Source organism: Aulostomus chinensis, chromosome 8 (genome assembly GCF_037954235.1).
Source record: "Aulostomus chinensis isolate RoL2024-O1b breed Wild chromosome 8, RoL_Achi_v1.0, whole genome shotgun sequence".
NCBI lineage: Eukaryota > Metazoa > Chordata > Actinopteri > Syngnathiformes > Aulostomidae > Aulostomus > Aulostomus chinensis.
The window spans coordinates 9,810,837-9,838,237 of NC_141327.1; the positions used below are offsets into that span (position 1 = coordinate 9,810,837).

At 39.4% G+C, this 27,401-nt stretch overlaps 3 protein-coding genes across 9 annotated transcripts in view; all 3 read left to right on the forward strand.

The window, feature by feature from the left end:
• Positions 1–4,930, forward strand: part of coq7 (coenzyme Q7 homolog, ubiquinone (yeast)) — an 11,083-nt gene extending 6,153 nt beyond the window's left edge. The window contains exons 6-7 of the mRNA XM_086210800.1: positions 3,576–3,696; positions 4,739–4,930. Coding sequence (XP_086066926.1) covers positions 3,576–3,696; positions 4,739–4,782 — 165 coding nt within the window. The 3' untranslated portion in view covers positions 4,783–4,930. The remainder of the gene's footprint in view (positions 1–3,575; positions 3,697–4,738) is intronic.
• On the forward strand, positions 4,877–14,865 carry notum2 (notum pectinacetylesterase 2). 7 transcript variants are annotated; one of them, XM_086210797.1, is made up of 15 exons: positions 4,877–4,947; positions 5,884–6,032; positions 6,108–6,160; positions 7,262–7,313; positions 7,577–7,761; positions 7,905–7,957; positions 8,466–8,561; positions 8,667–8,727; positions 10,243–10,355; positions 10,463–10,565; positions 10,923–11,111; positions 11,258–11,358; positions 12,644–12,791; positions 12,906–12,953; positions 13,346–14,865. In XM_086210797.1, the coding sequence occupies exons 3-15, from the start codon at positions 6,141–6,143 to the stop codon at positions 13,647–13,649; spliced, it is 1,473 nt and encodes a 490-aa protein (XP_086066923.1). In that variant the 5' UTR covers positions 4,877–4,947; positions 5,884–6,032; positions 6,108–6,140; the 3' UTR covers positions 13,650–14,865. The 7 variants fall into 7 exon arrangements, with proteins under 7 accessions (XP_086066923.1, XP_086066924.1, XP_086066925.1 ...); XM_086210798.1 differs by lacking the exon at positions 4,877–4,947 and having other exon boundaries at positions 5,910–6,032; positions 7,265–7,313; XM_086210799.1 differs by lacking the exon at positions 4,877–4,947 and having other exon boundaries at positions 5,910–6,032; positions 6,119–6,160; positions 7,265–7,313.
• Positions 14,866–16,864: 1,999 nt separating this feature from the next.
• Positions 16,865–22,662, forward strand: rps15a (ribosomal protein S15a). Its single transcript, XM_086210802.1, has 5 exons — positions 16,865–17,018; positions 17,945–18,082; positions 18,323–18,402; positions 19,321–19,406; positions 22,523–22,662. The coding sequence occupies exons 2-5, from the start codon at positions 17,950–17,952 to the stop codon at positions 22,614–22,616; spliced, it is 393 nt and encodes a 130-aa protein (XP_086066928.1). The 5' UTR covers positions 16,865–17,018; positions 17,945–17,949; the 3' UTR covers positions 22,617–22,662.
• Positions 22,663–27,401: the final 4,739 nt, after the last annotated feature.

The following is a 27,401-nucleotide window of genomic DNA, read 5'->3' on the forward strand; positions in this document are numbered from 1 at the left end:
TTGGGTTCAACAATTTTCAGTTGGGATCTCAACATTCTGACTTCCCAGTGCAACTGGAAAGCACCAATACTCCTGTACCTCAAATAAATCAATGAATCAGTCATGAAAATAGTCATTCGTTGTCGCTCTTAATCATTTGACCTCTCATACCCTCTGGATTTTTTTGCCACTTTTTTTTTTCAGCGCTTTCCTTCTGGCAGAAGTGATTTGTAACCCAGGTATTCAGCCTCTGATCTATTTTGCCCATCATTAGGTCAGCGGAGTTATTTTAGCTGGGCTGGGTTTGCATATCAGACCTGACCTCAAGGGTTAACATGACGTATGGCTTCCATTCCTTAAAAATAGGTTCTTCTACACCGTCCATCTGTCCAAATAAAACAAACCCCTGCTCGCCATGTGTGTTACTATCATCGACACTACGAGCTGGTTTTACTGTATAACCTTTATGAGTTAATAGCCTAAAACCTGAAATAGATCATGAAGTTGGACTTAAGCTCTGTGATCTTTTACTTGCATATCTGCACCATATTAGCTTGCTTTTGATAAGCTAATCATCGATGGTTAATTCAACTCAAGAAAGGTTTGTAGAAGTGAGTTGCTCATAAACTAATCATTCACCCTCCTAGTATTTATTCTAATAATTACCTATGTTATATATAATTAGGTTTGTGAAACTGCTGAACTTGATTCCTTATTATTAGCCAGTCAGAAATATATGTCTTTGATCTGAAATTTAAAAGTACTCTCACAGTATGATTTGTTTCATATGGCCTGGTCAAGAAAACAGGTGTAAAAATCACTTAAGCGGCTGTAGGTCACCCATTTAACTGAAGCAATGTGAAACGTTGGGTAGATCATCATACATCATAGCTGTCCATGATAAATAGTGCTGACACTTTAATGCAACATGCACCTGCTTAAGGCAACAACAACATGCACAGCTCCATTTGTAGCAGCATCGTGGGTGACTAAATTACGGATAAATGAAAACAGTGATGACTCAGTCGCAAAGCGGGTGTCAACAACTGTAAACCACTCAAACTGGCATCTTTAACTATAAATATGACACATTCAATGTATTATTACAGCTATATTTTGCAGGAATTTGTGGCAGTTCGGAGTTCATGTGAATTGTTAAGGTTCCTTTCTCAGAATCCTGTCCAAAGGAATCTGCTGAAACACTAACAGAGATTGGCAACAAGGAACTGAAGAGAGTAATAAAACTTAACTAAACTGGGCCTGTCTTGCTATCCGTGAATAATTGGAGTTATAAATTTTCAGTAGTAAGAACAATACAAATAACTATAAGTCATACAAGTTTTCGGATACAGATTGCATTGCCTCTTGGCTTGGATCTATGCAGACTGTCAGTCAGCGGGCATTTCTGTAGCTTCTGGTAACTAATAGGTAGCATAAAGTCCATCTGTAGAATTTAGGACTAACAGGGGAGTAGATTTTGTTTCACATGTCTGGTAACTTTCAGACTTTCAGTCCCTTTGAATCAAGGAAATATAGTGAATCACCCTTGAATCTCCTGTGCTGATGAGATAGAAGCGTGCCTTTAGGGGGTTTATACATGATCACTTTTAGAAAAAGCAAACAGCAAATGCAACTAAAGGTGAGTATATTTCTATTTAAACATATTCCACTGATATTGAACACAAAAAAATGTGTGTTCCACAGCAGAAAGTGTGAGACTATAATCTTAAATCAAGGTGTAAACCATTGCAAGGTGAGGTAGGATTTAAAGAAGCAGTTTGGCATTTAGGCAAATACATTTAAATTCTCACTTTGATGAGATGATTGAAACCACTGTCACCAAATTGTAAAAAAGCAGAGTTGTGTTTTTATTACGAATCACTAACGATTCCACGTCCTGTTTGGAGCAGTAGCTAAGTTTACATGGACAGCACTATTTCAATATTAACCGAATTAACCAGCTGTGAATAAGACACTACAATTTAAGCAGCATTTTGTAATGACCTTAAAAAAAAAAACTAATGTCATAGTTTGAGTGAGCAACTATCAGATTAAGACATTTATTTAATGAAAAGCAGTGTGGACATGTATGCACCTTAATTGCACCATGATTGCACTCTTAGGAGTTTTTGCAGCATCTTCATATGGCAATCAAACTGCTGCACAACACATGATCCAGCTTCTAGTGAGTGGTACTTGGTTGTCAGCTCAGTGTTTTGCATTATAAGGCAAACACCTAAAGTATAGCATGCTAACTTATTTCCAGGTTTTGAAACTCATTCCTGTTCCTGGTTTAACGTAGTTTCACACTTCCCAGGCCCCACATATACATGTGTTGTTCCACCAGGGCTCATTAGTCTGCCCATAACCTATAGATCCCTGAGTGATGGCTGCATAATGACATTATCATGTTTTCTGATTAACTCATCCCAGTTGACTGCCTGTGGAGAGAAGGTAACACAGATGTAAAAATGTAGGTATTATGTGCCTATCAGAGTTTGTCTTGAACTTTCAGCAAGGGGTTCCCAGAAGTGAGGAGCTATTAGCTTAAACTAACTGCTGAGCTTTTTATGGCCATCTGGTTATCCAGGGCAGCTATTCACATACAGTAGCCTGGGCTGAAAAAAAAGAGTCACACTCGAGCAACTCTATAAATAGTAAACAGCTAACATTTTTACTGGTCTGTGGTATGTCTATGCATAAAAATACCTGCAGGCTGATGTCACTGTAAGTTTTAGTGTACTGTGTCACACAATGTTCAAGTAAGACAAATGTAGTTACTATAAAAATGGAATCTACTTATGGATTGATGTATACGTTTTCTGGGTTTTGTACCCATGGTAAATCCTTTGACAACTAAGGTGTGTGGCTTGGAGACTTGTGACCATGTTTCTGAAGAGTGTGAGATGATAACACACGATGCAGAGGGATGACATCATCTCAGCTGGAATCTCTGATTTATTGCCAGTCTCACACTGCCATCTACCAACAGCACTAGTGAAAGAAAGAAAACCATAGCGAGGTGAGATTTCTGGGGGTTTTCATCAAATAAAATTTAATCTTGTAACGCCACCTTTGCATCTGAACAAATAACAGGCAAGCAGAAAAAAGTGACGGTTAAGAAAACCTGATTATATTGGACAGACACAAAAGACACGACTGGACACGCCGGAGTGTCTAATATTTTAAGTAGAAGCTATCAGATGTGGATGCCATTCTTAAACTCTTAAATTTAATTCATAAATTCTTAATCTCTAATGTTACATTTCATAAAATCAAGAAACAACCACTTGTAGATATATTTTCTTCCTAGAAACCACTCATGTCAATGGTATGTTACGCACGTATAAATACTGCAGCTTCTTTGCATTCATCTGAGCTAATGTAACATGGGGCAGCTCACAAATTACACAGCCAAATCATATTGAATGATTTAATGAAGCACAAGCGGTATGTACAAACATGTTCAGTATGTGAATTTATCCAAGGTATAAACCATATTTTATGATGACATTTACATGTGTCTCTTTATTATCAGCACTTGCCAAACTGTTTTCTGTTACTGTTTCTTGTTTTTGTTGTATGTTTGGGTACAGAGTCCTCGAGAAGGATCTGAGTGCCGGCGTGACCTCTACACCGGTATCCATCACTGCACTGGCAGGCTTGGTGCTTCATCCAGCATGACTCCAAGGCCACATTACAACTATGATGTGTCAGGTGCCCCAAAGACATTTGAAACTGTTCAGTGAAGCATATTTTGTCACCTCCCTGTCAGAAACCTTGGTCCACTCAGGCAAAAGGACAGCAGCAAAGACTGGGAATTGATTTTGAGAGTGAATCAGGATAGAAAGATGGGAAATATGGCTAGGAATTTGATGAGAACACTCAACAATATGAAAACAAATTAATACATTATTTGTTTTTTTTTAAACATTTTTTGTGATCACAATGTGATCCGGGACGTGGCCTAAGGATTAAAAAGGCGTTGTTCACTTTGGCTGGACTTTTGTTCATAATTGTGGCAGTTGTTAATAAATTTTAACTGAGTTCAAGTGTGTCAAATATATCAAAAGAAGAGTGTATAGTTTTTCAGAGGTAGTTGCTGCCTCTTGCTGCGAAACATATTCATTTGTCAGCTATCCCTTTCTTTGCCTGTTACATTACACCCCCCAAATCCAGCACTTTGTATCCCTGCCATCAATCCCTCCTCTTCTGTCTATCACACTGGCTGTCTGCAGAAGGTTACCCCAAGAGGCTTTTTAACACCTGGTTTTAAGCATAGCGTTGCCCACTCCACCTGGTTGCCTTCTGTAGTGGCCTGGCACTGTACACAGATCCTGCTAAGATTCTAGCTGTCATCCTCACTGATTGAATGGATGTTATTCTGGCCAGGCTCATTTTGCTTGTAAAGATGCTTCTCTGATCCTGTTACTCACAAGCATCTTTCTGCCAGCTCCACTGCTGATGACAACATAGATTCAGAGTGATGTGGTTGGAGATTGTCAAATTACACGCAACACAGCAAAGCTGCAGCGCATGATTGTGGTATGAGTCAGTATCTCACACAAGTTTTGTTATGTCATTCCTGATTTAACATCGGTGTTTAAGCCTACCTCAATGCACTTTCATTCCTAGACGATGGTTTCAATATATTGCTCATGTAGTTTTACTTTGGACTTGTTAACTGTGGATTGTAACCTTTCTGCTTGCACAAGTATCCAGAATATGACTGCTGTCTCTGCCTTGTCGTTGTTTGAAGCTATCAGCCAACAAATATCTGAGCTTGTGACCAGGAGCTGGTGATGACACCCATGCTCAGCAGACAAAGGGCCTGGACCACCCAGGCTTTAGGTGTCCTGACCTTGGAGGTTGGCTGTGAAAAATAACAACACACAAGGAGAAAGAATGACTCTTATGCTGCATAAGGGGTCAAACTGTTGACCCTCTCAGGGTGAAGTTCAATGTCTCGTGAGCTTCTCAAGCAGGTTATGCAAAATGTTTGTTTTTAAAGATAAAAATACAAATGTGACAGACTGTTTATGAATATGTGTTTAGAGTGCGTGTGTGCCAGTTGTTGACCTTTTAATCAAGGAACAACAGTTGACCCTAAAGAGGTTTTGAGAGTTCGAACAGTGGTGGACTAGAACACAAATTCACTTTCCATTGATCTGAGTCCTGCTCTGAAAACACAGTCCAATCCCATATCAAAGAAAAACAAAATAGCAGCAATGCCATCTCTCTGTTCGTGACATTCTGGTGAAACAGTGATAGATTTACTGCAAATTCTTATGATTTTCAACTATTTGAGGTATCTGTTAAACAGATTGTTGCATTGATTTCTGGGAAGACAGAGGGTGGTGTGCATACTTCAGGACAACTAAAGGAATTTAGAATTGTTCAGCTCAGTAGATCAAATTCAGTATAGTGATGTCTTTAGGGTCCATTTTTATTGCAACGGAGGTGATATGATCTTGCAGACATATTTTTCAGTAGCTTTGTTTTCTTTCTGGCCACAGTTGAAAGTAACTAAAAACGCATGAAATGCTTGAAAATGAGACAAAAATACCATTTTCTCTGCCAAAGTAATAAGACTTTGAAAAAAACTGTCTGCCTTGTTTGTACGTTTTAAAATGGTTCAGTGATTATTACAGACCATGAGAGTGATGGATGATCTTCAATATTAATATTAAACTAAAATAGAATAACATACCCTGCTTCTGTGTATAGTTCCTTTTTGGAATCAATCATATAGTCATTTCTACTGTTAAAAATGAATTACTGATAAAACCAAAAACAGTATATTATATTTCAAGTTTTGAATCAAAATGAGGCATCTGTTGTCTTGCCTCTAAAGTTGGACATAAGTGTTTTTGACTCAGTCTCATACCTCCTGCCACCCTGCAGCCCCTACAGCCCCCAGAGCACCCTTCTGCCTGTCCACCCTCGGCCGTCCGGGAGATCATCATTTGCTGTGATTGACAAGCTGGGATGGTGTGCATTTCATTGATGAGACATCTAGAGCCCCAAGGCTCGTGATCCTTCAGTGATCAGCGGTATGTCACTCTACAGCCATCCCGGGGTATAGCAGCAGATCAGTTTCAAATACTCAGTCTCTTTCTTAACCAAAGTCACTCCCCAGGACTCTGCAGGGGCCAACCTGGATGAGAAAGCACAGCCGCAGGTAAAGCCCTTATGCATGAAAGGTTTTAACTTTACTGCTATTTAGCAATTGAGTTATTAAAGCATAGAAATATTGGGAGTAAGATTAATGCTACCTCCGCAGCGTCCATCGGTTCAAAAATGGAATCTATGGTTAAAAAAAAAAATGCAGTTGAAAAAATATATTTAAACAGTATATCTAGGATATACAGGATAGTATAAACAGTATTTCTGTATCAAAATAACATAATGATTTTTTGTTTTATTTGTACAATTTTCAAGTTTTAAATTCATAAATATTAAATATATGCCCAATACTAGATTTTAAAAAAAAGATGTATTTGACAACCTAAGAAGGGAAACTACAACACCAGATAGTTATATTTTCATTATTATTTGCATTTTACATAAACGTGACAGATTATGAAACAAGAAATACCATCACTTCTGTACTTAGATGAGGCCTGTTGAGGACACGTACTTTACACAGCATTCTAAATGGTTGTGAAAAGGGGCTGCTGTTGAAGAAAATCTTTAAAAAGGATGTGCCACGGCCAACAGCATGTCCACCACCTGTGCTGTAAGAGAGCCTTCAATGTTGTTAACCATAGATGGATGTTAGGCTATGATTCATTCCCACACTGGAAAGTGCTTGAGGTGTGTGTGTCAGTGACCTTGGGGTCACCATGCAAAGTTATTATTTTGTTATGCATACCACGTAGATGTTTAAATGAACAGACTCGCAGTCGGAGGTGGATTAGGGGCAGAGGGAGAAGAAAAGAGAGGATGGGGGGGAGGAGAGTATGTTCTTGAGCTCCAGTCAGATGGCAAAGTGCTTGATGGTGGATATGTGCGAAGACTTGAAATATGTTGAGGAGAAGCGCATGTTATCTTTTCCATCCAGTACCTCCCCTTGCTGTGTGTCGTCAGCAGCTTATGTCAGGACTTGGCAGGAGCTGCAAGAGAAAATGGGAGGAAATCTGATCCATATGGTGGCACTATAAAGCTCACCACTGATTTGCAGGCTTCATCAAAACATGGTCAATACTTCATCACTACTCCTGACTGGCATCCTCCTCTCACACCTTGTAACAGTGTTCTGATCGTCTTATCCTCTCCTCAGCAGCACCCGCGATATCCCTCAGCAACAGTCTTCAGAGCTGACTTCTAGACAGGTATGTTAATTTCTTGATTTTAAATTGACTTGATTAATGTAGACAAGAAAAAGACTTTTAGGCAGCAGGGATTGTTGGATATTCATTTAAATTATGAATGAGTTTGAATAAATAAACCATGTGGTGCAGATATGAAGATACTTGGCCAGATTGCTTTCTTGCTTCTGCTTGGGGGAATCTGCTGTCAAAACAACCGAAATGCTAAAGGTACTGGCAAGTCCACCAAAAAGTCCACTGGGAACCAAGGAGGTGTTGCTGTCCAGTCTCCTTCCGAGGTGAATCCTGGGAGCGCTGGAGGCACTGCCAGCAGAAGAGGCAGTGGAGGAGCAGCCGAGTCAGGATGGGAGGGTGCTGCAGGAGCTCGAGCAGCTCGACCACAGACAGATGATATGAGGCTGCACTTCCTCAAGAACACCCAAGTTACATGCAATGATGGAACAGCAGCAGGGTGAGATGTTTCATCAGTCGTATTGTTCTTCTGAAGCTGAAGTTGTCAATTTTTACCTGTCTGATGATTTGACATGTTGCATTGTCCTGTCAGCGTGTCCATAAGCATTGCTTTTTCTTCTGTGTTTATTTGTGCGTCTGCAGGTTTTACTTAAAGGAGTTCAGAGGAAGCCGCCGATGGCTGTTATTTCTGGAAGGTGAGTATTAACAGACCCGTCTGGTTAGTTTAGTCCTCACGAAGGTCAGCTTGTTTTAGAGTGACTCCTCCCCTTGGAATTTAGATGAGGATGTCATTTTGTCCCATCACCTTCCGGTGGTTTGTGCCTTAATTCAGTGGACTGGTGGAGATGTATATGTTTTTTGCATGAGCCTGACTTGATTGTTTGATCTGGTTGGACAGAGGAGCAGTACATCACATTTCTCAAACACAACAGGTATCTGTGAACAGAAGAAGCTAATTAACTGGGTAGAAAATGAAAAAAAAAGGCAGATTCAACATTGTGGCACTTTGTATTAGAGGAAAAGACAATCATACATGAGTACTCAGTAACATTCAGCAAATTACTATCTGTTTTTGCCAACTCTTAATGACTGCGCATTCTCATTAGCTGGCTGCAGCTGCATTCCTCACAGGCCTCTATGATGGGCTAACAGGGGTATCCTATACTGTGCTTGATGTCTAATTTTAGTCTCTATTATTTTTAGGTGGCTGGTGCTGCTACAGCAAAGAGACCTGTGATTCCAGGTACCAAAATATCCCCCGACTAATGAGCTCATCTTCCTGGCCCCAAACAAAAAGCGGTAGGTCAGCCAGCTGTGCATAAGAAAGCAGGTCGTATATGTTCCCACAGTGTTACCATCCGTATGCAATGTTCAGTGTCTTATCTCTGATTTATTGAATTACAGGAAGTGGAGTATTGTCCTCTCAAGTAGAAGAGAACCCCCACTGGTACAATGCAAACATTGTGTAAGGACCTGTTTGTTGTCACTTTGTGTCTTATTATTATATTGTGCAGATGATCCTCGTTTGGGCAGACTTCTCCCCGTTCATGTTGAGATGGATGTTAAATGCTTATTTGTGGTGTCACAAAAAGTGATTTTATGGTTTGCATATTTTGCTGCTTGAGTATGTCTTCATGTGGCGCACACAGAGAAACTACACCATCTAATTTGGAATTGTGTCTCAGATACCTTAAGAGTTAAGGTCCAGTATTCACTGGGTGAGTGTGCAGCTGTGTTACAACAACTCCACAGGGAAATATGTGGTCCTTTAGCTGTTAAATATTCAAAACCACTAAAACTACTCTCCAGCAAAATGTCGAAAAGAAAGCCAGCTCCTCTCCAAACAGCGGGGAGAGCAAGCCTCAACTGTTTACATATTTGCATGTAAAGGTGAGTGACTTAAGTGGAATGACCACATCCTTAATCATATATATTTGTTCCAGTTTCATGTCAGTAACTTAAAGCTTCAAAGGTTGACTTTAATCTCAAAATGTCATTTCTTCTAAGAAAAATGTAGTCCTTATTCTCAAAATGCATCTTGAAAGAAAAATCTTCTTTCTCTGAATTAGGTGGACTTTGTTCTCGATATTTTTACTTTTTTCTCAACGTACATGACAAAAAAAGAAAACTTCATATTTTCGTCTTTATTCTCGACATTTTGTCTTTTTTATGGATATTTGACTTTTTTTCTTGAAGTGCATAATGAAAACTATATCCTCTGCCTGGCCTTTTTCCCTCATCCTTGGCCCTAGTGCATCATTGTTATCTGCAGATTTGTGCTGGACAAGTAGGAACAATGGGTCTATCAGAGTTTTCACTGAAAATTTGGAAACCTTCATTTCAATAGCTTCAGGGTCACATGACCTCATGATTCCAAATCAATACCAGATATTACTACTAGACATGAACTAGAGAGCACACCTCTTTCTTTGGAGTGTATTGCTTTTCTGCTTCATATAATTTGTATGGCTATTGAAGTTGAAACTTAATCAATTTAAAATGACTGCACTGTGCAGTCAAGTAAAGGTTCAGTTGAGAAATGTGCAGAAAAACATAATCGTGAGGATGAGATGTTACTGACATTACACTTGATGTAAAAAAAATACAGTGATAAAAATACTAAAATAATTAGTAGTAATATAATAATAAATTGATATTGATACTGATGTATTAACAGTAATAACTCCTAATAATAGTAAAACTACAAATACGAGTGCAGATGAAATATCAGATTAAAAAAAATATATACAGCTTTCCCAACTGCATGTCAAAAGCTGAATTTATGAGCAAAAAAACATTCACTCAATACCCGCAACCTGTGTTACCCTCTATCTACTTCCTAATAATCAATGATAGGATTCTTTGTATAATCAGAATACAGATCTATTAGTTTCTGATACGAAACAGCAAAGAAATAGTGTTGATGGCTTCAAACTTGCATGCTCAAGCTTTGGACTGTTCAATGTCTTCTTTGTCACAGATTCATCCCATACTGCTCCAGTGATGTGTGGAGTGGCACTGGGCCTGCCCCAACTCCTCCTCCACGACCACGACAAGGGAGAGAGAAAGAACAAGATAGGACTGCAAATGCAAGTACGTTTCTCAAAAAGCCCCTGCATTGCTTCACTTAGGTCCCTCTTAACAATATTTGATCATTCATTGGTCTGCTCCCCTTTCGTTCCCTATTTGTGTGTTATCAGCTGAGTATGTTTTCATGGGATCCCTTATTATCCGGGAGGTCATCAAAGACCTCATCCCTAAAGGAATCAAGCAGGCCAAAGTTGTTATGCTGTCTGGCACGAGGTGAGTCCCTCTCTGACACTGATTTGGAGACAAGCTTCTGCCTCATCTTTATACACATTTGTTTCAGGCTCAACCCCAGGCCACTTCAGACCACCTCAGTGCCAAGAATGTTAACAAGACCCTCGCCCATTTTCGGTGCATCCTCTTACTAAGACTAAAGATGTGCAAACAGGAACATCATTTATAATAATGGGCCTTCCTCTGTAATGTTGACCATTCCTCACAGGTTAGCTACATGGTTTTCAGGTCGAAAGATGAGTCCAGAATTAGTCTGGAATGCACCATTCCTTTGATACACATAACTAAAAATTTCCTTTCAAAATCAAATTATTAAGTGAATTGCTTGGGTCTCTGCAGTGCGGGCGGTACAGGTGTTTTGCTGAACATTGAGAGAGTCGCCAGTCAGTTGGAGCAGCTGGGTGCAGACACTCAGGTCCGCGGTCTAGTGGATTCTGGCTGGTTTCTGGAAAGTAAACAACAGAGATCCCCCAACTGCCCTCAAACTATTTCCTGCTCACCTGAAGATGCCATCAAAATAGGACTCAGGTAAAGCTGTTGCTTGAAACCTGTATGACATGTATTCTTTCTTGCAGTTGCAGCTCTTTACTCATAAGTGCTTTTCAACTGTATAACCTAATGACTTAAACAAGAAACAATTTTGTGTGTGTTGACAGTTTGTGTTTTTTTCTCAGACTGTGGAATGGAGTTGTGCCTGATCGATGTCGACAGCTCTATAAGAGAGGAGAGGAGTGGCAGTGCTTCTTTGGCCACAAAATCTACTCCACTTTGACCTGTCAGTGCTTATCACATAGGTTTACCATCTAATCAGAACAGTATCTGCGTAGAAATATGACAAATATTGGTGAAGATTTGATTTCGCAGATATAGAATCCAATGTTGATTGTTATTTTTTAACTGCTATACTTAAAATTATCGATATTATTCATGGCAAACAAAAAAATCAAGATTGCTTTTCCTCATCCTATCACATTTATTCTCTGTGAGAATTTGTTTTCTACTACATGGTGCCTGCCTGACTCAACTTTACTCCCTTTTTATAGTTTTCCATCTGGTGAATATCTGGAAGTTTTTGTAGAATCACCTCAGAAAGTTCAAAGCAAACTTAGCTGAAAGACGTTGTGAAAACACTCCAGATCTCTGATTGGTCAGAGAAGCATTTTTAGAATAAACACTGCATCAGTGTGTCATTGGAAAACACAAAGTTGTGCTACTCTAGCAATTGTAAAACTACCCGATGGTCATTCTAGGAAGTGTTTGACTATTCAAAAGGACAAAAGGATCCAGAGAAACAACTTGGAACCAGACCGTCTACCAAGAAGTCTCTGGAGATAACGTTGTGGTATTGCTATGAAGCAATGCTATGCTAATGCTAATGATGCTACTGAGGGTTACAATGTAAATAACAAAATCCTGATACCAAAAGTAGAGTCAACCGATCCAAACGAGAGCCTGTCTCAACTTAATTGCATGACAAAACATGGCACTAGGCTATAAGAAAAAATACAAAATGTCTAAAATGATGTAAACAGTCATTTCTTAATATCATGGTATTTGTCTGAAGTAAATATCAGCTTTTAGCCAAAATGAGTAATCAGTGGTGTCCTTTTTGTTATATAAGTCACAGGTAAGTGAGTTAAGTGGGAATTATCAGGGTCCCATTCGAGGGCATACTTGCCATTTCTGGTCCTGCATTTATTGCCAGTGTTGGAGGCATTTCTCACACAGGTACTGGAATCAGAATAACTATCTACAAACCTCTGGAGATGATGTTTGTGTCTTTAGGAGCTTAAAACTTGAATATGTTTATCATGATCTGATGCTAGCTTTGTCTGCTACTTGATGCTGCTGATTTTATCAGAGCCTCAACACCGCAGCTTAGTGCATTTGGATATTAGAATGATAAAGCGGGTAGATTAAACCAAAACAGTTGGAAGCCGTTAAACCAAAACAATGAAAAAAAACTTCATAGAGCTAGGGGAAGTGCAGAGTCATGCTGAATAATGTGTTACTTCTTAAATATTAGATTATTGATAGGAAAACTCTGGTTTTCCCTGTAGCCCCCCTGTTTGTTGTGCAGTGGTTGTTTGATGAGGACCAGCTGAAGGTGGAGAACATCTACATGGGAGGACAGAGTATGACCACAGAACAGTGGCAGTATATCCAGAACCTGGGCTTGGAACTCAAGAACTCCCTTCGAGATGTTACGTATGTTCCTAGCAAGAAGTTTACAGTTACATATCATCAAGCAAAATAAAAGAAGATCTTGTTAGGAGCTAAAGCCCAGAAATGACTGTTGTCTGTTGTTGGTGTGATTTTCAGAGCTGTCTTTGCTCCGTCCTGCCTCTCCCATACAGTCGTTACTAAAAGGTAAGAATGGATATTTGGCTCACCTCTCCCAGTAGCCATCTCTACCTAGTGAGCTCATGCTGCAATTTCTGTCCACTAATCCATCATGCCACATTCTTCATGTCACCAAATGCCATTTCACACTTTCCCTAACCCTCAAACATACTCTTTCTTCTGCCGCACGGATGGACATTTATGGGTCAGTGCAGTCTTGTGGTTCAAACACTCCCTCTAAGTTAGGTGGATTTATTGAGTGCTATGTTTCTTTAAGGTGATGTCACAGTTGTTGCATCGACTGTGGTCAAAGTAACTTGTCCCCGTTTACTGGTTTCACTGAACCATGTTTAGCTTCCCTTTCTCATCTTTATTTTCTTTCTCTAACTTTATTTATTTATTTCTGATTTTTCTTGCAGTAACTGGATGAGATTCCAAGTTCGAGGAACCTCTCTTCCTCGGGCACTGCACTGCTGGGACAGGAGTTTGGAGGCAACCCGCAACAACAGGACCCCTGCCAAAGGTTGTCCATTTCACCTGGTGGACACCTGCCAGTGGCCCCAGTGTAACCCTACCTGTCCAGCCTTAGTGGACCAGGCCACACAGCAGGAGCTCACCCTGCTCCAGATGCTGGTAGCCCTGGGCCTTGACCTCCAGGCACTTGGCCTGGATCCCCAGGGAGATGCAGATTCCTTGGCCAGCATGATTAGCAATGGTGGTTAATTTTAAAAGTAGAGAACCATTTAAGTGAGACCTAGTAGAGGAGGAACAGAGTTGAAATTGTAACGTAACCACAGAAATAGTCAAGACAAATTTGGTTACTCTGTCTAGTGCTGCCCAGCATTCCATTATGCTCCATGTGTCTGTTCATTTGATGACTTGGCTGGGGGGCATGTTGCTGCATCTGGTCCGAGGGGTTTGGACCCTCTGCTGGACACAAGAGGATAGCTCTTTAGGTCTGGAGCCAAGGTGTTTCACTTAAGCCGTTTTATCAGATGGTCGGACATACCTCATGTAACACACATCAGACGTGAAAATTCACCTTCAGAGCATGGTAGAGGAGTTGAACACAAAGAGAAGCTCATGCAAATTGTCAGGGGCAATAACATGTTGCCTACACAGGACAGAAAACATTTGAATAGCATTTTTATTATATGTTATTTCTAGCCAACACTCATTTGTTACCATTTAATGAGCTAATTTGGCAAATTACCACAGACTTACTGTGTATACTCATGCTTTGGCAAATTCTAATCTTGTTTTTGTGAAACGAACTGTTCAGTTGATCCTGGAAAAACAAACAATAAACACTGACTCGATAATTTTGCACACACGGTTCCAAAGACACTGATGTGTGACTTAGTTTTGTTCTCCTCTCCTGCTCCTTATGCTACGCTATATACATACATATATATATATATATATATATATATATATATATTTCTATATATATACTGACCCATTAATATATATTATGTATCACATATTACATATTTTATGTGCATGTAGTGCAAATGTACTATGAATAATTGATATTCAGTGTAGGCCCACAAGAGATGGTCACTATCCTACTAAAATCCTTCTGCTTATGTGTTCTGGGCAATCTATGAAGCAAGAATATCTCTTTTTAACTATATGACGTGAATTCTATGACAAAAGCAATATTTTGTTTGTTCACCACGGGATAATCTGTGATAAGTGACGTACAGAATTAATACTTACCATGTATTGCAATTCTTTGTAATTTTCAATGTAAAAAAAAAATATTATTTTGCAGTGTCAAGCAAGCTTTGCACAGTTGTTACTACCTGTATATGTTATTTTCATCTTGGTACTGTACAATAATTATGTCAACTGTTAAAGATTTGACAATGTGTACCTGCAGGTAATAAGTATCAAACTGAGCTGTCAAAAATGAAAATAAAAATATGAACTGTTTCTGACACTATGAACTCTATGTTCATCTTCTTCTGTATTTTCATTCTCTTTACACGATGTGAGAAGGTGCAATGAGCTGAGATTGTACTTATATTGTATATATGGAATCCATGGGTGGCTCGGTGGTGCAGTGGTTAGCACTGCAAAGCAAGAAGTTTCCTGGTTCAATCCCTGGCTCGAGCACGGGATCTTTCTGTGTGAGTCTGCATGTTCTCCCTGTTCCTGTGTGGGTTCTCTCTGGTACTCCAGCTTCCTCCCACAGTCCAAAGACATCAAGAGGGGACGAGGCTGATTGATACTCTAAATTGACCGTAGGTGTGGCTGCTGGGATAGGCTCCAGGATATTAAAATCCCATTAATCCCCCACAAACTAAAAAAAAATGTACAATAATAATATTGCAAATTAAGAAGAAAATCATTCCTCACTTAACACACATGAGAATCAACAACATTAGTTGCGCTCTAAGTCATATTTTTTGGTAAATTATGAAATTTAAGATTGAAACCCTCAATTAGGATTCCTTTATTACTGAAAAATCATGCTTGTAATTGAAACTTTGTTGCAAATGTTAATGTAATAACTTAAATGAAATAAATGTTCGAAATGTAATAATTGGCTCATAATGTAATAAAATCATGAGTGCATAACGTAATAATATCTTTGCGCATATCGTAATAATGTAACAATTTATTACATTATGAGCCCAACTATTTAGCAACTCATAATGTAATAACAGTTCATAATGTAACTTTCAGAGCACAGCAAGAAGGTTCCGGGTTCGAGCCCCGGCTCGGGCATGGCATCTTTTGTGTGGAGTTTGCATGTTCTCCCTGTGCCTGCATGGGTTCTCTCTGGGTACTCCGGCTTCTTCACACAGTCCAAAGACATTCAAATGGGAAGTAGGCAAACTGGATACTCTAATTGACCGTAGGTGTGAATGTGAGTGTGAATAGTTGTCTGTCTATATGTGCTGGACCTGTGATGGACTGGTGACCTGTCCAGGGTGAACCCCGCCTCACACCCGAAAGATGCTGGGATAGGCTCCAGCCCCTCCTCGAACCTTAACAAGATAAGTGGAAGAAAATGGATGGATGGATGAATGGAAGGAAAATGCTCTTAAACTACATGAACTTCAGTCCCCCTCCCTGTGTACAAATCATAGTCAAACACAGGCCTCTGCCTGTCAGTGAATTCTAAGTAGTCAGTGTGCAGGTGTGGTCGTTATGGGCTTAATGCTACACCATGTTTTGCATAAATTTTGTGATTCTGCTGACATACAGACTGACAGTCACAGAGGTGAAAGCATGACACTTCTCACAGTATAAGCCATTGTTACATTATGGGTCGCTACATAGTTGGGCTCATAATGTAAGAAATTGTTACATTATTATGTTATGCGCAAAGACATTATTACGTTATGCACTCATGATTTTATTACATGAGCCAATTATTACATTTTGAATTTTTATTACATTTAAGTTTTTACATTATGAGTTGCTACACCATGCAATGTGCAAACCTACTCATCAGGGGCAATTATGGGTTCAGTATCTTACTCAAGCACACTTCACATGGGGTGTGAGGATTGAACCAGCAACCTTTCAGCTGCTTGACAGCCACTCCACCTCTGAACCATGCCACCCATGAGAGAGAGAGTAAAGATTAAGATTAAGATAATTGTGAAAATACATGTGAAATATGGATTTTCATGCAAGATTAAAACCTGTTTTGACATTATGTGATATTCACAAATGCTGGGGTATAAATTCTATATCTATCTATCCATCTATGTATGATATATATATATGTATTAACGTATTTACAGTTTTAGCAACATATATTGATTGAAGACCCTCTGAGTACAGTTATTCATCCTCAACACTAGGAGGCGCTTATTAAAATGTTACACATATTTATCAAGGATCCCGAAGCCTGATAATGAGATATATATCTCTGTCTTACAGCACATATTACTGTAAATTAAAGAAACAAATAAAGCTTTTCTGGCCGTGGATCACTGCGTTAACACAACCGAGTTGTTAGGAGATAAAAAATATATAAATCTCGTTGTTGTCCATTTGAAATGTTCTTGCTAAACCCATAATGCATTGCTGAGTCTTTCTACTTCCTCTTTCCGCCATATTGCAGAACCGGTAAGATGTCTTTTTACGCTGTAACCTTCAATCTATTCCCTATCTAAGGAATCTATTTGTATTTTGTTCATATTTTGAGGTAATCTGGAAGCTAGACAATAAAGTAGTTATTTGAGATAAGTATTGTCTTGGTTAATAGCTCCAAATAGTCACTACTTGGGTGACAATATCCCCTCACCAGTCCCTCTTTTCGGCCCCATCAGTCGTTGTGCTTTAGGCGCCGTGATTGCTAACTTTGGTGCTACACACTACACATATAATTTTTTTTGCCAAAATGTTAAGCTTCTTGTTGCCTCTACGAACTTTTAATGTAAGCGATCGACATCATAAATGTATTTTTGACCTGCGGGTTCGTAATTGTTTTCTAGGTAGCTGCTACGCAAGCTAACGTAGGCTAAACTGTGTGATGTATGGTGGGCTCGAGCATGCCGTTGTGGCATTTTACCCATAATGTGTCTCAAAATAATTGAGTGTTACCTGCTACGTGTGACCTTTTGAAGTTGTTAACGTCAACTCAACATATATCGAGACCTTTGCCAAGTAGCTAACTCAGCAAATGGTGTTACTTTCGACGTTGTTGGTTTGGCTGGACATTGTGAAGTGAATATTTTATCATAGCTATTTATCATAGCTATTTGACATTTATGTTTTAAATCATATGTTCGTTGTTACATTTCACTGATGGTAATATTTTATGTCTAGGATGAATGATGACATAATTGGTTAATTCACTAATATATGCAAACTGTCAACTAATGTGCTGAAATACTTCAAATGTATCTCCTAGTGTATTAGCTGTAAGAGTGCAATCTGTAAGGTACTATGAAAATGAGTAACAAATGTACTACACAGTGTTATTCTTAAGTTATTGCAACTTAAATTTTTTTTTCTCTTTATCAACATCACTTCCTTTACTTTGTTTCCAGGCATCATGGTGCGCATGAACGTTCTCGCAGATGCTCTTAAATGCATCAACAATGCGGAGAAGCGTGGGAAACGGCAGGTCCTCATTCGGCCCTGCTCCAAGGTCATTGTGCGCTTCCTAACCGTAATGATGAAGCACGGTGCGTATTAATTTTTTTTCCATGGATTAGTACATTATCACAAAAAGCCTTCAAGTTTGCAAAGTAATAGTTTCGATGCTTTGGTCAAATCAAGGAATGTGCAGTTGGACAAAAAGATGGAAATAAGGAAAATGTGACATGTCAAAGCCAAGATATGTGACTGACATGTAGCTTTGATGTTGTTTGAGCTTGTAAAATGTGAATGTTTAAAGTTCTGCTATTCGTGTTTCATATTTCCAGGTTACATTGGTGAGTTTGAGATCATTGATGACCACAGAGCCGGGAAAATAGTCGTCAATCTCACAGGAAGGCTGAACAAGGTAAAAACTTTAACTGTTTAAGTGAGGCTTGACACTGCAAGCATTTCACTTGCCTTTGTGGAAAGGAAATGTGTGTGAAACACCAATTGTACCGATGTGCTAATAGAATATTCAGTCCAATCAACCACTACTTTTTCACTCAATGATGCAGCATCACGGGGATGGACCAATGTCGTCCAATGTACTATAAAACAAGAGGAGGAGGAACCAATGCTCTAGCTCAAAGAAGTCACAATTTGGCTGAGAAGGCACTGGGTTACTCCTGGGGAATGTGTTTTTGAGCTCACAAAGTGCACATGAACCTTGAAATCTCTTGTTTCCATTTGTAACTGTCACTTTACAAAGTGTTGTAAAAGCACATTCTTGTTTTTAAATGGAAATGTTATGACTGCACCGCTGATATAAACAAGCCAAGTGCAGCATGAGTCATGCTGTTTTCCTTAATAGACCATGTTATGTTGGCCAGTGCTAGTAAGGAAACTGAACACAAAATTTAAACCTTTGGATATACCTTGTTTTAACTAATTGCCCTTAATGTTCCTCTGGGCAAAACCCGTGGCATACTCAACAAATGACTTACGCAAATTCTGTCAACGCTACAACTAATTAATGAGGACAAAACTTGGGTGAATTACATATTTCAGATTCATTGTATGTTGATGCTCACTTGTTACTTTAAAAAAAAATGCCTTTCCATTTTTGCTGACAGTGTGAATCCGCTGGTTTGCCTGGTCACACCCCTTTATAGTGTCTGAAGGGTCCTACAGTGGTACTAGAAATGGATGTCTTAATACAACTTAATCCAATTACTCTGAGCTTAGGGAAATTTACCTGTTTTACATCTAAGACTGTGGTATTCTAGTTTGTGCACCTATGAATGATTTGTGTATTAATCAGTGTTTTCTTGTGTCTCTGCAGTGTGGTGTGATCAGTCCACGTTTTGATCTCCAGCTCAAGGACCTGGAGAAATGGCAGAACAACCTCCTGCCTTCAAGACAGTTTGGGTGAGAATTCTGACAGTACAAATAACCTATTTATTACAGAATAATATTCAACTTTAAGGAAGAGTTTGGATCTTGACCTGCACATAACCAGTTATTTTTTTAAAAGTATGTGACATCTGAGAAATCCTTGCAGTCGATCAGATGCATGCTGAGGAATTGCCAGTCGCAATGTGTTTGGAGTTATTGTGAATGCAGACCCAGGTCTCCACCCCAGCAGTCTGCTACTTTACAAGGGTGTCAGTAGTGTGCTGGACAGAGATCCTCTGAGCAGGGAGACACTGGACTGTATTGATCAAGTGACTGATAACTGTGATGTAGCTTTTGTTTGGTAAGAGCTGTCCAGCAGTTGGCTGTCACTTACCTTGTCATCTGTGGCGAGCCTGGCTTCATTTGCCTTAATTACAGTAGCTCTTAATGACATAACATTCTGCTTTTTGCTACAGAACCTGGTCTTTTATTCTCGTTCATCTACACCAACTGGCAACTACAGGGTTTCCCACAGAAAGTTTGTTAGTTAAGGCAGTGGGGTGGACGATATAGACTACAGATCTACTATATTGAGAAATTATTTTACAAACACTAAGTATTAAAAAAAAACAACTGTTATATGAAATAGAAGAAGGGTCGACTATCCAATTTCCAGATGATTTCCAGTCTTCCCAAAAAGTTTTATTTTTCTTCTTTCCTGGATGTTGGCAAAAGATGTTAGATAGCGACATAACACAATGACGTTCAACCAGCAAATGCTGTGTTCAGGCGCATCTCATGATTTGGAGGCATACCGCATAGACCTGCTGTATTTAAAGATCTTAGAAACTGATTCTTTTCCGATTCATGACATGTTTTTTTTTATGCGTTCTGCTGAGAAGTGAGACTGCTGTTGTTTGGGGTTTGGAATTTGGAATGCAAGGAAGAAAGCAGGACAGAATAACAAAGCAATTTTTTTTTTTTTTTTTTTTGAAGATGTTCGTTTAGGCGGCAGGTGTTTGTTTCTTAGGCAGCCGCCTATTCTGTAAAGTGCTGCTGGAAACCCTGCATCTATGTGACCTTTGTGGCAAGCCATCAACAGATGCACAAACTTGTAGTTTAAAGGTAATGAGAAGCAGTCATAGAAAGAAATGGTATCTCTATAAAGTGCAGTTTGGTGCTCACATCATGAATCAGTGATTGAAAAGACGAATAATAGATTTTTCCAAAGATGATCAGATTGACTTAAGCAGATAATGAATAGTTTAACAAGTCCACCAAACCCTTAAATATGACCCAGTTTGCCTATAATGGCCCTTTTCCATTACTCTGGTACATTTTTTTTTAACATATAGACAGCAGCCGCACACACAATATGAGAGTAAACTACAGCAGATGGAGGAAAAATAGCCAGATTTGACGGATGATGCTGCAGCCAGCAAGAAGATGAGATTATTATATATGCTGCCTGTCTTTCACCTGCCACTCACTGTATGTGAAGTTTAAAAAAAAGCGAAGCTCATGTTTGCAATGCGAGTTGATCACCTCCCGTTAGTGTGTTACAATGTGTAGCATATTCAGCCTGACATTGGAGTGGAACTACAACTTCAGATCTGTGAGATTATGACCAAATATTAGACTCTTGTAGCTCAGTGATAGTACAAGCATGCCCAGACAGCGTGAGTGCAGGGGAGTTTTGAGCTGACACGGTCTTGCTTCAGCACAGTTGCAACTGTGCACAACTTTGCTGTTGGCTTTGGCCTCCCTGCCATGTTGTGATGGTTCTTCTGTCTCCCTGCACAACTGGATCATCTACCAGTGATCTGTATTGGCCAGAAACCTGGAAGTAGAGCCTATTGCCCATCCCCAGTTTAAAGGGAGGTTTTAACTGATAAGTATTAACAATGGATTTCTGTGGTTTTTGATGTCACCAAAGATGTATTGCCGATTGGTCACAATCAGCCACTCTTAAGTATTGGTCATTTTAAGTTGGTTAAATTATTTATGTGAGATGTCATCGACATTTTCTGACAAGCACATCCCTACTTCAGCCCTCAGTTGTATTAAGCTTCCTGTTTATCTAGTGTTGTCTAAAAGTGTTGATGAAGTGACTACAGAATTAATGTACAAACCAGAGCATGGATACCTTGCATGTGTATTTCCCTTGCACATGACGAATGGAATCGGTGAAAAATGGGACCTAATAAAATGGTCTTGGCTGCTATTGCCAGTCATTATAAATGGGATGTTTTTTAATCAAAATAACATCAATATGTTAGTGTAGTGTAGGTGTGTGTTTGAGAGTGGCCTTAACATTTTACTAAGAATTAGGGCAGCAACTAACGACTATTTTAATATTCGACCAGTCACCGACTATTGAAACGATTAGTCGACTATCGGATAATTAATTTTTTCTTAAATTTAGCATGAAGTTGATTTAATTATGTGGCAAATGATAATAAACAATAAAGATGGTTACAATGAAAAATACATCTTTCATTGAACATTCATTAATTCAAAATACGTTTGTCAGGCACAGTCTGGCATAACGCTCGAGCTCTCTTTTATACCGCAAGTACGCTTATAAAATGTACAATATATGTCATAAAAACCGTATTGGCTTGAATGTTACTTGAATCTCACTGAGGCGAGTCAGACTCTGTTTCGTTCAACTGCCCGACGGGCTTCTTTAAATGTTCCTGCATCACCGCCATGACACCAAGGTCTGCTTTGCCACCTTTACAAGTAGTCTTTTTACTCACCGTATCCAGGCTAAAATGCCACCAAACTTTAGAAGTTTTGGTACGCGTACCTGATGTTGACGCCGCGTTCCTGTATGTTACCGCTCAGAGACAGAGACGCTATTGCACATGAGTGACTCTCGGCAGAGATTATAATCAGTTGAGATGCCTCACTCTGTTGGAAAAACGCGTGTGGCGACAATAGTCGACAATGGAATTCATTGTCGGCTATTGCTATTATCGATTTTTGTCGACAACGTCGACTAATCGTTGCAGCCTTACTAAGAATACACTCAAGCCTTTTGATTGCACCTGGCTTGTGGTTTGCTAAATGAAAGTGAACTGTAAGACATCTCCTGGAGGTGAGGGTCGAAGCGTATCCTGACATGTTGACTTGTGTTCCAACAGATACATTGTACTGACCACCTCAGCTGGCATCATGGACCACGAAGAGGCCAGACGAAAACACACAGGAGGCAAAATCCTTGGATTCTTTTTCTAAAATGTAAACAACTGCAAATAAAAACCAACCAGGGGAAAAACTGTCATTTTGCCTTTTTTCATATTACATTTCTGGAAGTGGGGATTCTTTTGAGGGTGTCTTCTTTGAAAATAACGGCAGTTTTTAATAAGCTATAACTCCTCTCAGATACAGTGGCTTTCAATCATTTCAAACAATCATTTTTTTATGTGGAAAGGTGGCCAATCATAGACAAATGGTTGTTTCTGTGCTTTTTTTCCCCCCTACACTTGGTTTTTCCAGTGTTTCACATGAGCGCGCAGGAGTAGACCAATGAGGGAACAGATTGATACACCGAGAGCACACACAGCTGTAACTCGTGCTTTTTAGTTGCCTGCAGTAAAGAGTAGCGCTCGTGCTCACTGAATTGTGCATGCATGGGAGGTGCAATGCATGCATGGAGTGTAATACACACTCATGGTGGGCTTTTGTTGTAAATTTGATGCCGTAGTCTGTCTATATGTGTTGTCCTGTGATGGATTGATGACCTGTCCAGGGTGAACCCCGCCTCTTGCCCAAAGGCACCTGGGATAGGCTCCAGATTTGACCAAAATTGAACTTTTTAGCCTAAATGCCAAATGTGATGTGTGGTGGAAAAATAACACTGCACATCACTCTGAACATACCATTCCTACTGTCAAACGTGGTGGCATCATGCTCTGGACGTGCCTCTCATCAGCACGGACAGAGAAGATCGATGGAACCAAAGACAGGGCAGCCTTGGAGGAAAACCTATTGGAGTCAGTGAAAGACTTGAGACTGGGTTGGAGGTTCACCTTCCAGCAGGACAATGACCATAAACACAAAGCCAGGGTTATAATGGAATGATTTAAAACAAATCCTATTTAGATGTCATATTTGTGTGTGGCCTAGTCCAAGTCCTACCTGAAATTCAATCCAATCCAATAATCTGGCAAGATCTGAAAACTGGAAAAGTTCAAGGGGTATGAATATTTTTGCAAAACACTGTAGCTAAATAAGTTCCAATGTTATGTAACTTAATAATTGATCACAAACATTGACGAACTTGGGTCAGTTAGGTGTTTTCTGCTGCAATAAAATGAAGCTGAATCCATCGTCATCTTCCGCTTATTCCTTACTAGTAAGGGTCGCGGGGGGCTGGAGCCTATCCCAGCATCTACGGGCGAGAGGCAGGGTTCTCCCTGGACAGGTCACCAGTCCATCGCAGGGCCAACATACAGAGACGAACAACCATTCACACTCACAGTCACACCTACGGTCAATTTAGAGAATCCAATCAGCCTAGTCCCCAAATTGCATGTCTTTGGACGGTGGGAGGAAGCCGGAGTACCCGGAGAGAACCCACGCAGGCACGGGAAGAACATGCAAACTCCACACAGAAAGATCCCACGCCCGAACGGACTCAAACCCGGAACCTTCTTGCTGTGAGGCCACAGTGCTAACCACTGCACCACCGTGCAGCCCATGAAGCTGAATTTTTTTAAAAATTTAGATGACTGGCATCTAGAGATGCCAAATAAAAGCCCATGCTGCTTGAACTGGGGCTCAGCAATATATCAGTATAATGATGTTGTGGGAGGGTCGTATAAGAGTTTTCTTGGTGTGAAAAGCTGAATTTCAGTAAACTGATTTGATTACTTTGATCTTGCCACACTGAGATGTCCTAATCCCCCCCCCACACACACACACTTAGCCATTTATCAAAAATGTGGCAGTGAGTCTGAAAGGCAAGAAACTTTCTACAACAGTGCAGCTGGTTGGTTTCCCATTGTCACTGGAACACCTTGAAGAACAACTTTTCTTAATAAAAAGTTATGCCTGTTCACTAGACAGGCTGAATAAGCACATCCATGTCGCAGCTGTTAGCCCTACTGGCCATTAAGAGCTGTGACGTCTTTGCTCTATGGTTGACTGTAAAAAAAGAAAAAAGCCCTCACTTCTTCTTACCAGTGTGACCTTTTCGTAGGTCCTCTGTGAATTTCGTCTTGTCCCCAACCTCTAGCCTGACTGCTGTTCTCTTTGAAGAGGAGGAGAGGTGGACTGCTAATGCAACAGCTCTGTCCAAGTGCTCCTCATGGGCTAAGAGCACACTGCCTGCCTGCCTCCCTCATGGCTTCATAGCACTTAAGTGCTGCCTTGTAAAAGAAAAAAAAAACATTTATGTTGCTGCTGTTTTAATAGATCAGAAATAGTATAGAAGTGGGGCTTTTATTGCTGTGTTAGCACTGAGTGTTTTCACATTTAATCTTCCTAGGGTATGCCATATTGTTGGGAGGAAGAGTAAACAGTTCTGATGACTTATGTACCGTTTGCTTTAACTTGAAAAAGTTGGGAATTTAGTAAAAAATCAGTGCAACATCTGCATGCGCAGACAGAGAGGAGCATGGGAAACATCTGAGGATCAACTTCTTGGTTCTTTGACCAAGAGGACCCGACCTCATAATGGTCCTGAAGTCAAGAACCCTCAAAACATCCCACTCTGACTTCATCTGCTGTTTTTTTTTCATATTAAACTTTGATTTCAATTTTTTTATCTTCTAAACACATATCTCTAAAAGAGCACGAGCCTAGAAATGCTCCCAGACACCAGTGGAAGCCGGCTTTTCAGGAGAGATGTCTGTTTTTTAGTTTTTTTTCAAAAACTAATCACTGGTGCACTTTGAATTTAAATACTCTTTCAGCAAGATAAAAGTGATATGCCACTCGTCAAAATAAGGCTTGTCAAATCTTGAAATAACAAGTATAATATGAAATGACTTGAGAAACTAAAGAACAATAAAATTTTTTTTTTTTTTTTTTTAAAAAGTCGAGAATTTACTGGCCCTTGATTCTGTTTGGTTTATTCTCAGGAGTTCTAATCAGCAGTAAACCTTTATGAATAATGAGGAGGTTTCAGCAGTAGTAACACATTAAAAAACTTGGCTAATAAACCTAGAATCCATAAAAGTGTTTGAAAAAAACAAAAACTAAACTTGAACATTTATCTTGTACACTGCTACATTTACTTTTTTGTGAATTATGGGATTAAAACTAATGCATATACAGCTAGAGTGCACTTGGCGAGCACATACCTCTGTCAAGCTGAACACAGCCAAACGCAATATATACTGTATATATATATATATATATATATATATATATATAAAAGTATCCTTGTGAAATGGACCTTCCCAACATTATCTGTGGCCCATGTAACACACTACCACCAAGTTAACTCAGTTATTCATGTATTTTTCTGCAAACAGGCAAACGCTACAAAAAACATGACCTCCTTGGCAGAGGTAACGAAAGGAAGGAATCTGAGCTGCCGACGGTTTATGCAATCCCGGGATGTTGATGTGAACCTCAGGAACTTAAATTTTTTTCTGGGAAACAGAACAGAAATGGGTGTCATTACACCCAGAGGTGATGTCAGAACCTCACCTCTTAGAAAGGGTAATTGCTCAGTTTTGTCCGGGGGCTGAAGACCTTTTAGAGTCCAATAACAATGAAAGTGAAGAATCTGTTAAGTGGTTTGTTCTGATAGTCGAATTTCTTTGTCATATCTTTGAAGTCATTTTGTAATTCTGAAAAAACTGAAGAATACGTGAAATATACTGTAAATACTGCAGTTATGTCAGCCTCAACGGTTTTCCACTTCTAAAATGATCACGTGAAGTCTGAAAAAAAAACTCCCTGTGAAGACAATATGGCAGCGTCGACGTGAGGATCAGAGTGCAGTGCCTGGCAGCCTGGAACATCTCTACCATATGTTCACTGTAACTCTGGAGATGTCCCTGAAGGCTTTAAAGCACAAGTGTGCCAGAGAAGAGATACACAGCTCTCAAAACAAATAGAATGCATTAATAGTGAAGTTAACGGTCTGGTGTTTGGCCTTCTTTGATAAAGAGAGGCAGGGGGAGCAAGAGAGCTGTTCACTTAGGTCTCTTGTTGAATGTGCACTTGTAAAAATGTGATGATATGATATGGATGGAATAGTCGCCTTTCAGATTCAAAGAGAAACACTGGTGGGAAATAGAAGAAGTGTTTAAATGCATTGAGCTGTTTGTCCACCACATTCCCAACATGTTTGATACTACGTACCTTCTGGTTTCCAGTCAAAATCATGTTGATTTTCTGCTGTTAGACATCAATCAGAAGAACAGAATTTCCAAAACACATTTGCAGGTAAACATTCAGCAACATCTTCAGTAAAAAAAAATACTAAACAAGCATGAAAGCACATGTATAGTTACAACTTTAAAACTCAATAAAATGGTTTTATACCAGATTGAAATGTTTTAAAATCCAAAAGAACATATCTAGATTCCATAGGTTGTTTTGAGCTTGACTGACTCATGGAGCACTCTCTTTTACTGTGCAGTTCAATGACTGTTAATAGTATTTTGTCTCTGTTTGTGTCTCCATCTTCAACTTTATTAATGACTGACATGGCCAGGTCACCTGTGAAAAGAAAGATATTTGGAATGGGACCCAAATGATTATGTAAAGATCGTATAGAAATTACTTGATCTGATAAAAAAAGTGTCTAAATTGTCTTAAATCAATGTTATAAATATTATAGTGTAAAAGTCATTGGTCATAAATTTGAATTTATTATGTATTTATTGTCAAAAACATCTGATCTAATATGATGGCTAATTCATTTCACTGAATTATGTTGTTTTTTTTTTAAACTCAAACTGAGTCAAGCCTTTCTGTGTCAGCATTTCTGGTGTTAGAAATCTTTAAACCTGTCTCTAAACTAATACTATTTTTCTTTTCTAAACTATATAATGTCACTTA

What these genes read in the sequence shown, in the direction of transcription:
- notum2 (XM_086210793.1), top strand. Translation starts at nt 7,445, where the DNA reads ATGAAGATACTTGGCCAGATTGCTTTCTTGCTTCTGCTTGGGGGAATC. An exon ending in CTGGCCCCAAACAAAAAGCG is followed by an intron (nt 8,562 to 8,666) that starts GTAGGTCAGCCA and finishes ATTGAATTACAG; the next exon opens with GAAGTGGAGTATTGTCCTCT. An exon ending in GTTATGCTGTCTGGCACGAG is followed by an intron (nt 10,566 to 10,922) that starts GTGAGTCCCTCT and finishes GGGTCTCTGCAG; the next exon opens with TGCGGGCGGTACAGGTGTTT.
- rps15a (XM_086210802.1), top strand. Translation starts at nt 17,950, where the DNA reads ATGGTGCGCATGAACGTTCTCGCAGATGCTCTTAAATGCATCAACAAT. An exon ending in AACCGTAATGATGAAGCACG is followed by an intron (nt 18,083 to 18,322) that starts GTGCGTATTAAT and finishes TCATATTTCCAG; the next exon opens with GTTACATTGGTGAGTTTGAG. An exon ending in TCACAGGAAGGCTGAACAAG is followed by an intron (nt 18,403 to 19,320) that starts GTAAAAACTTTA and finishes GTGTCTCTGCAG; the next exon opens with TGTGGTGTGATCAGTCCACG.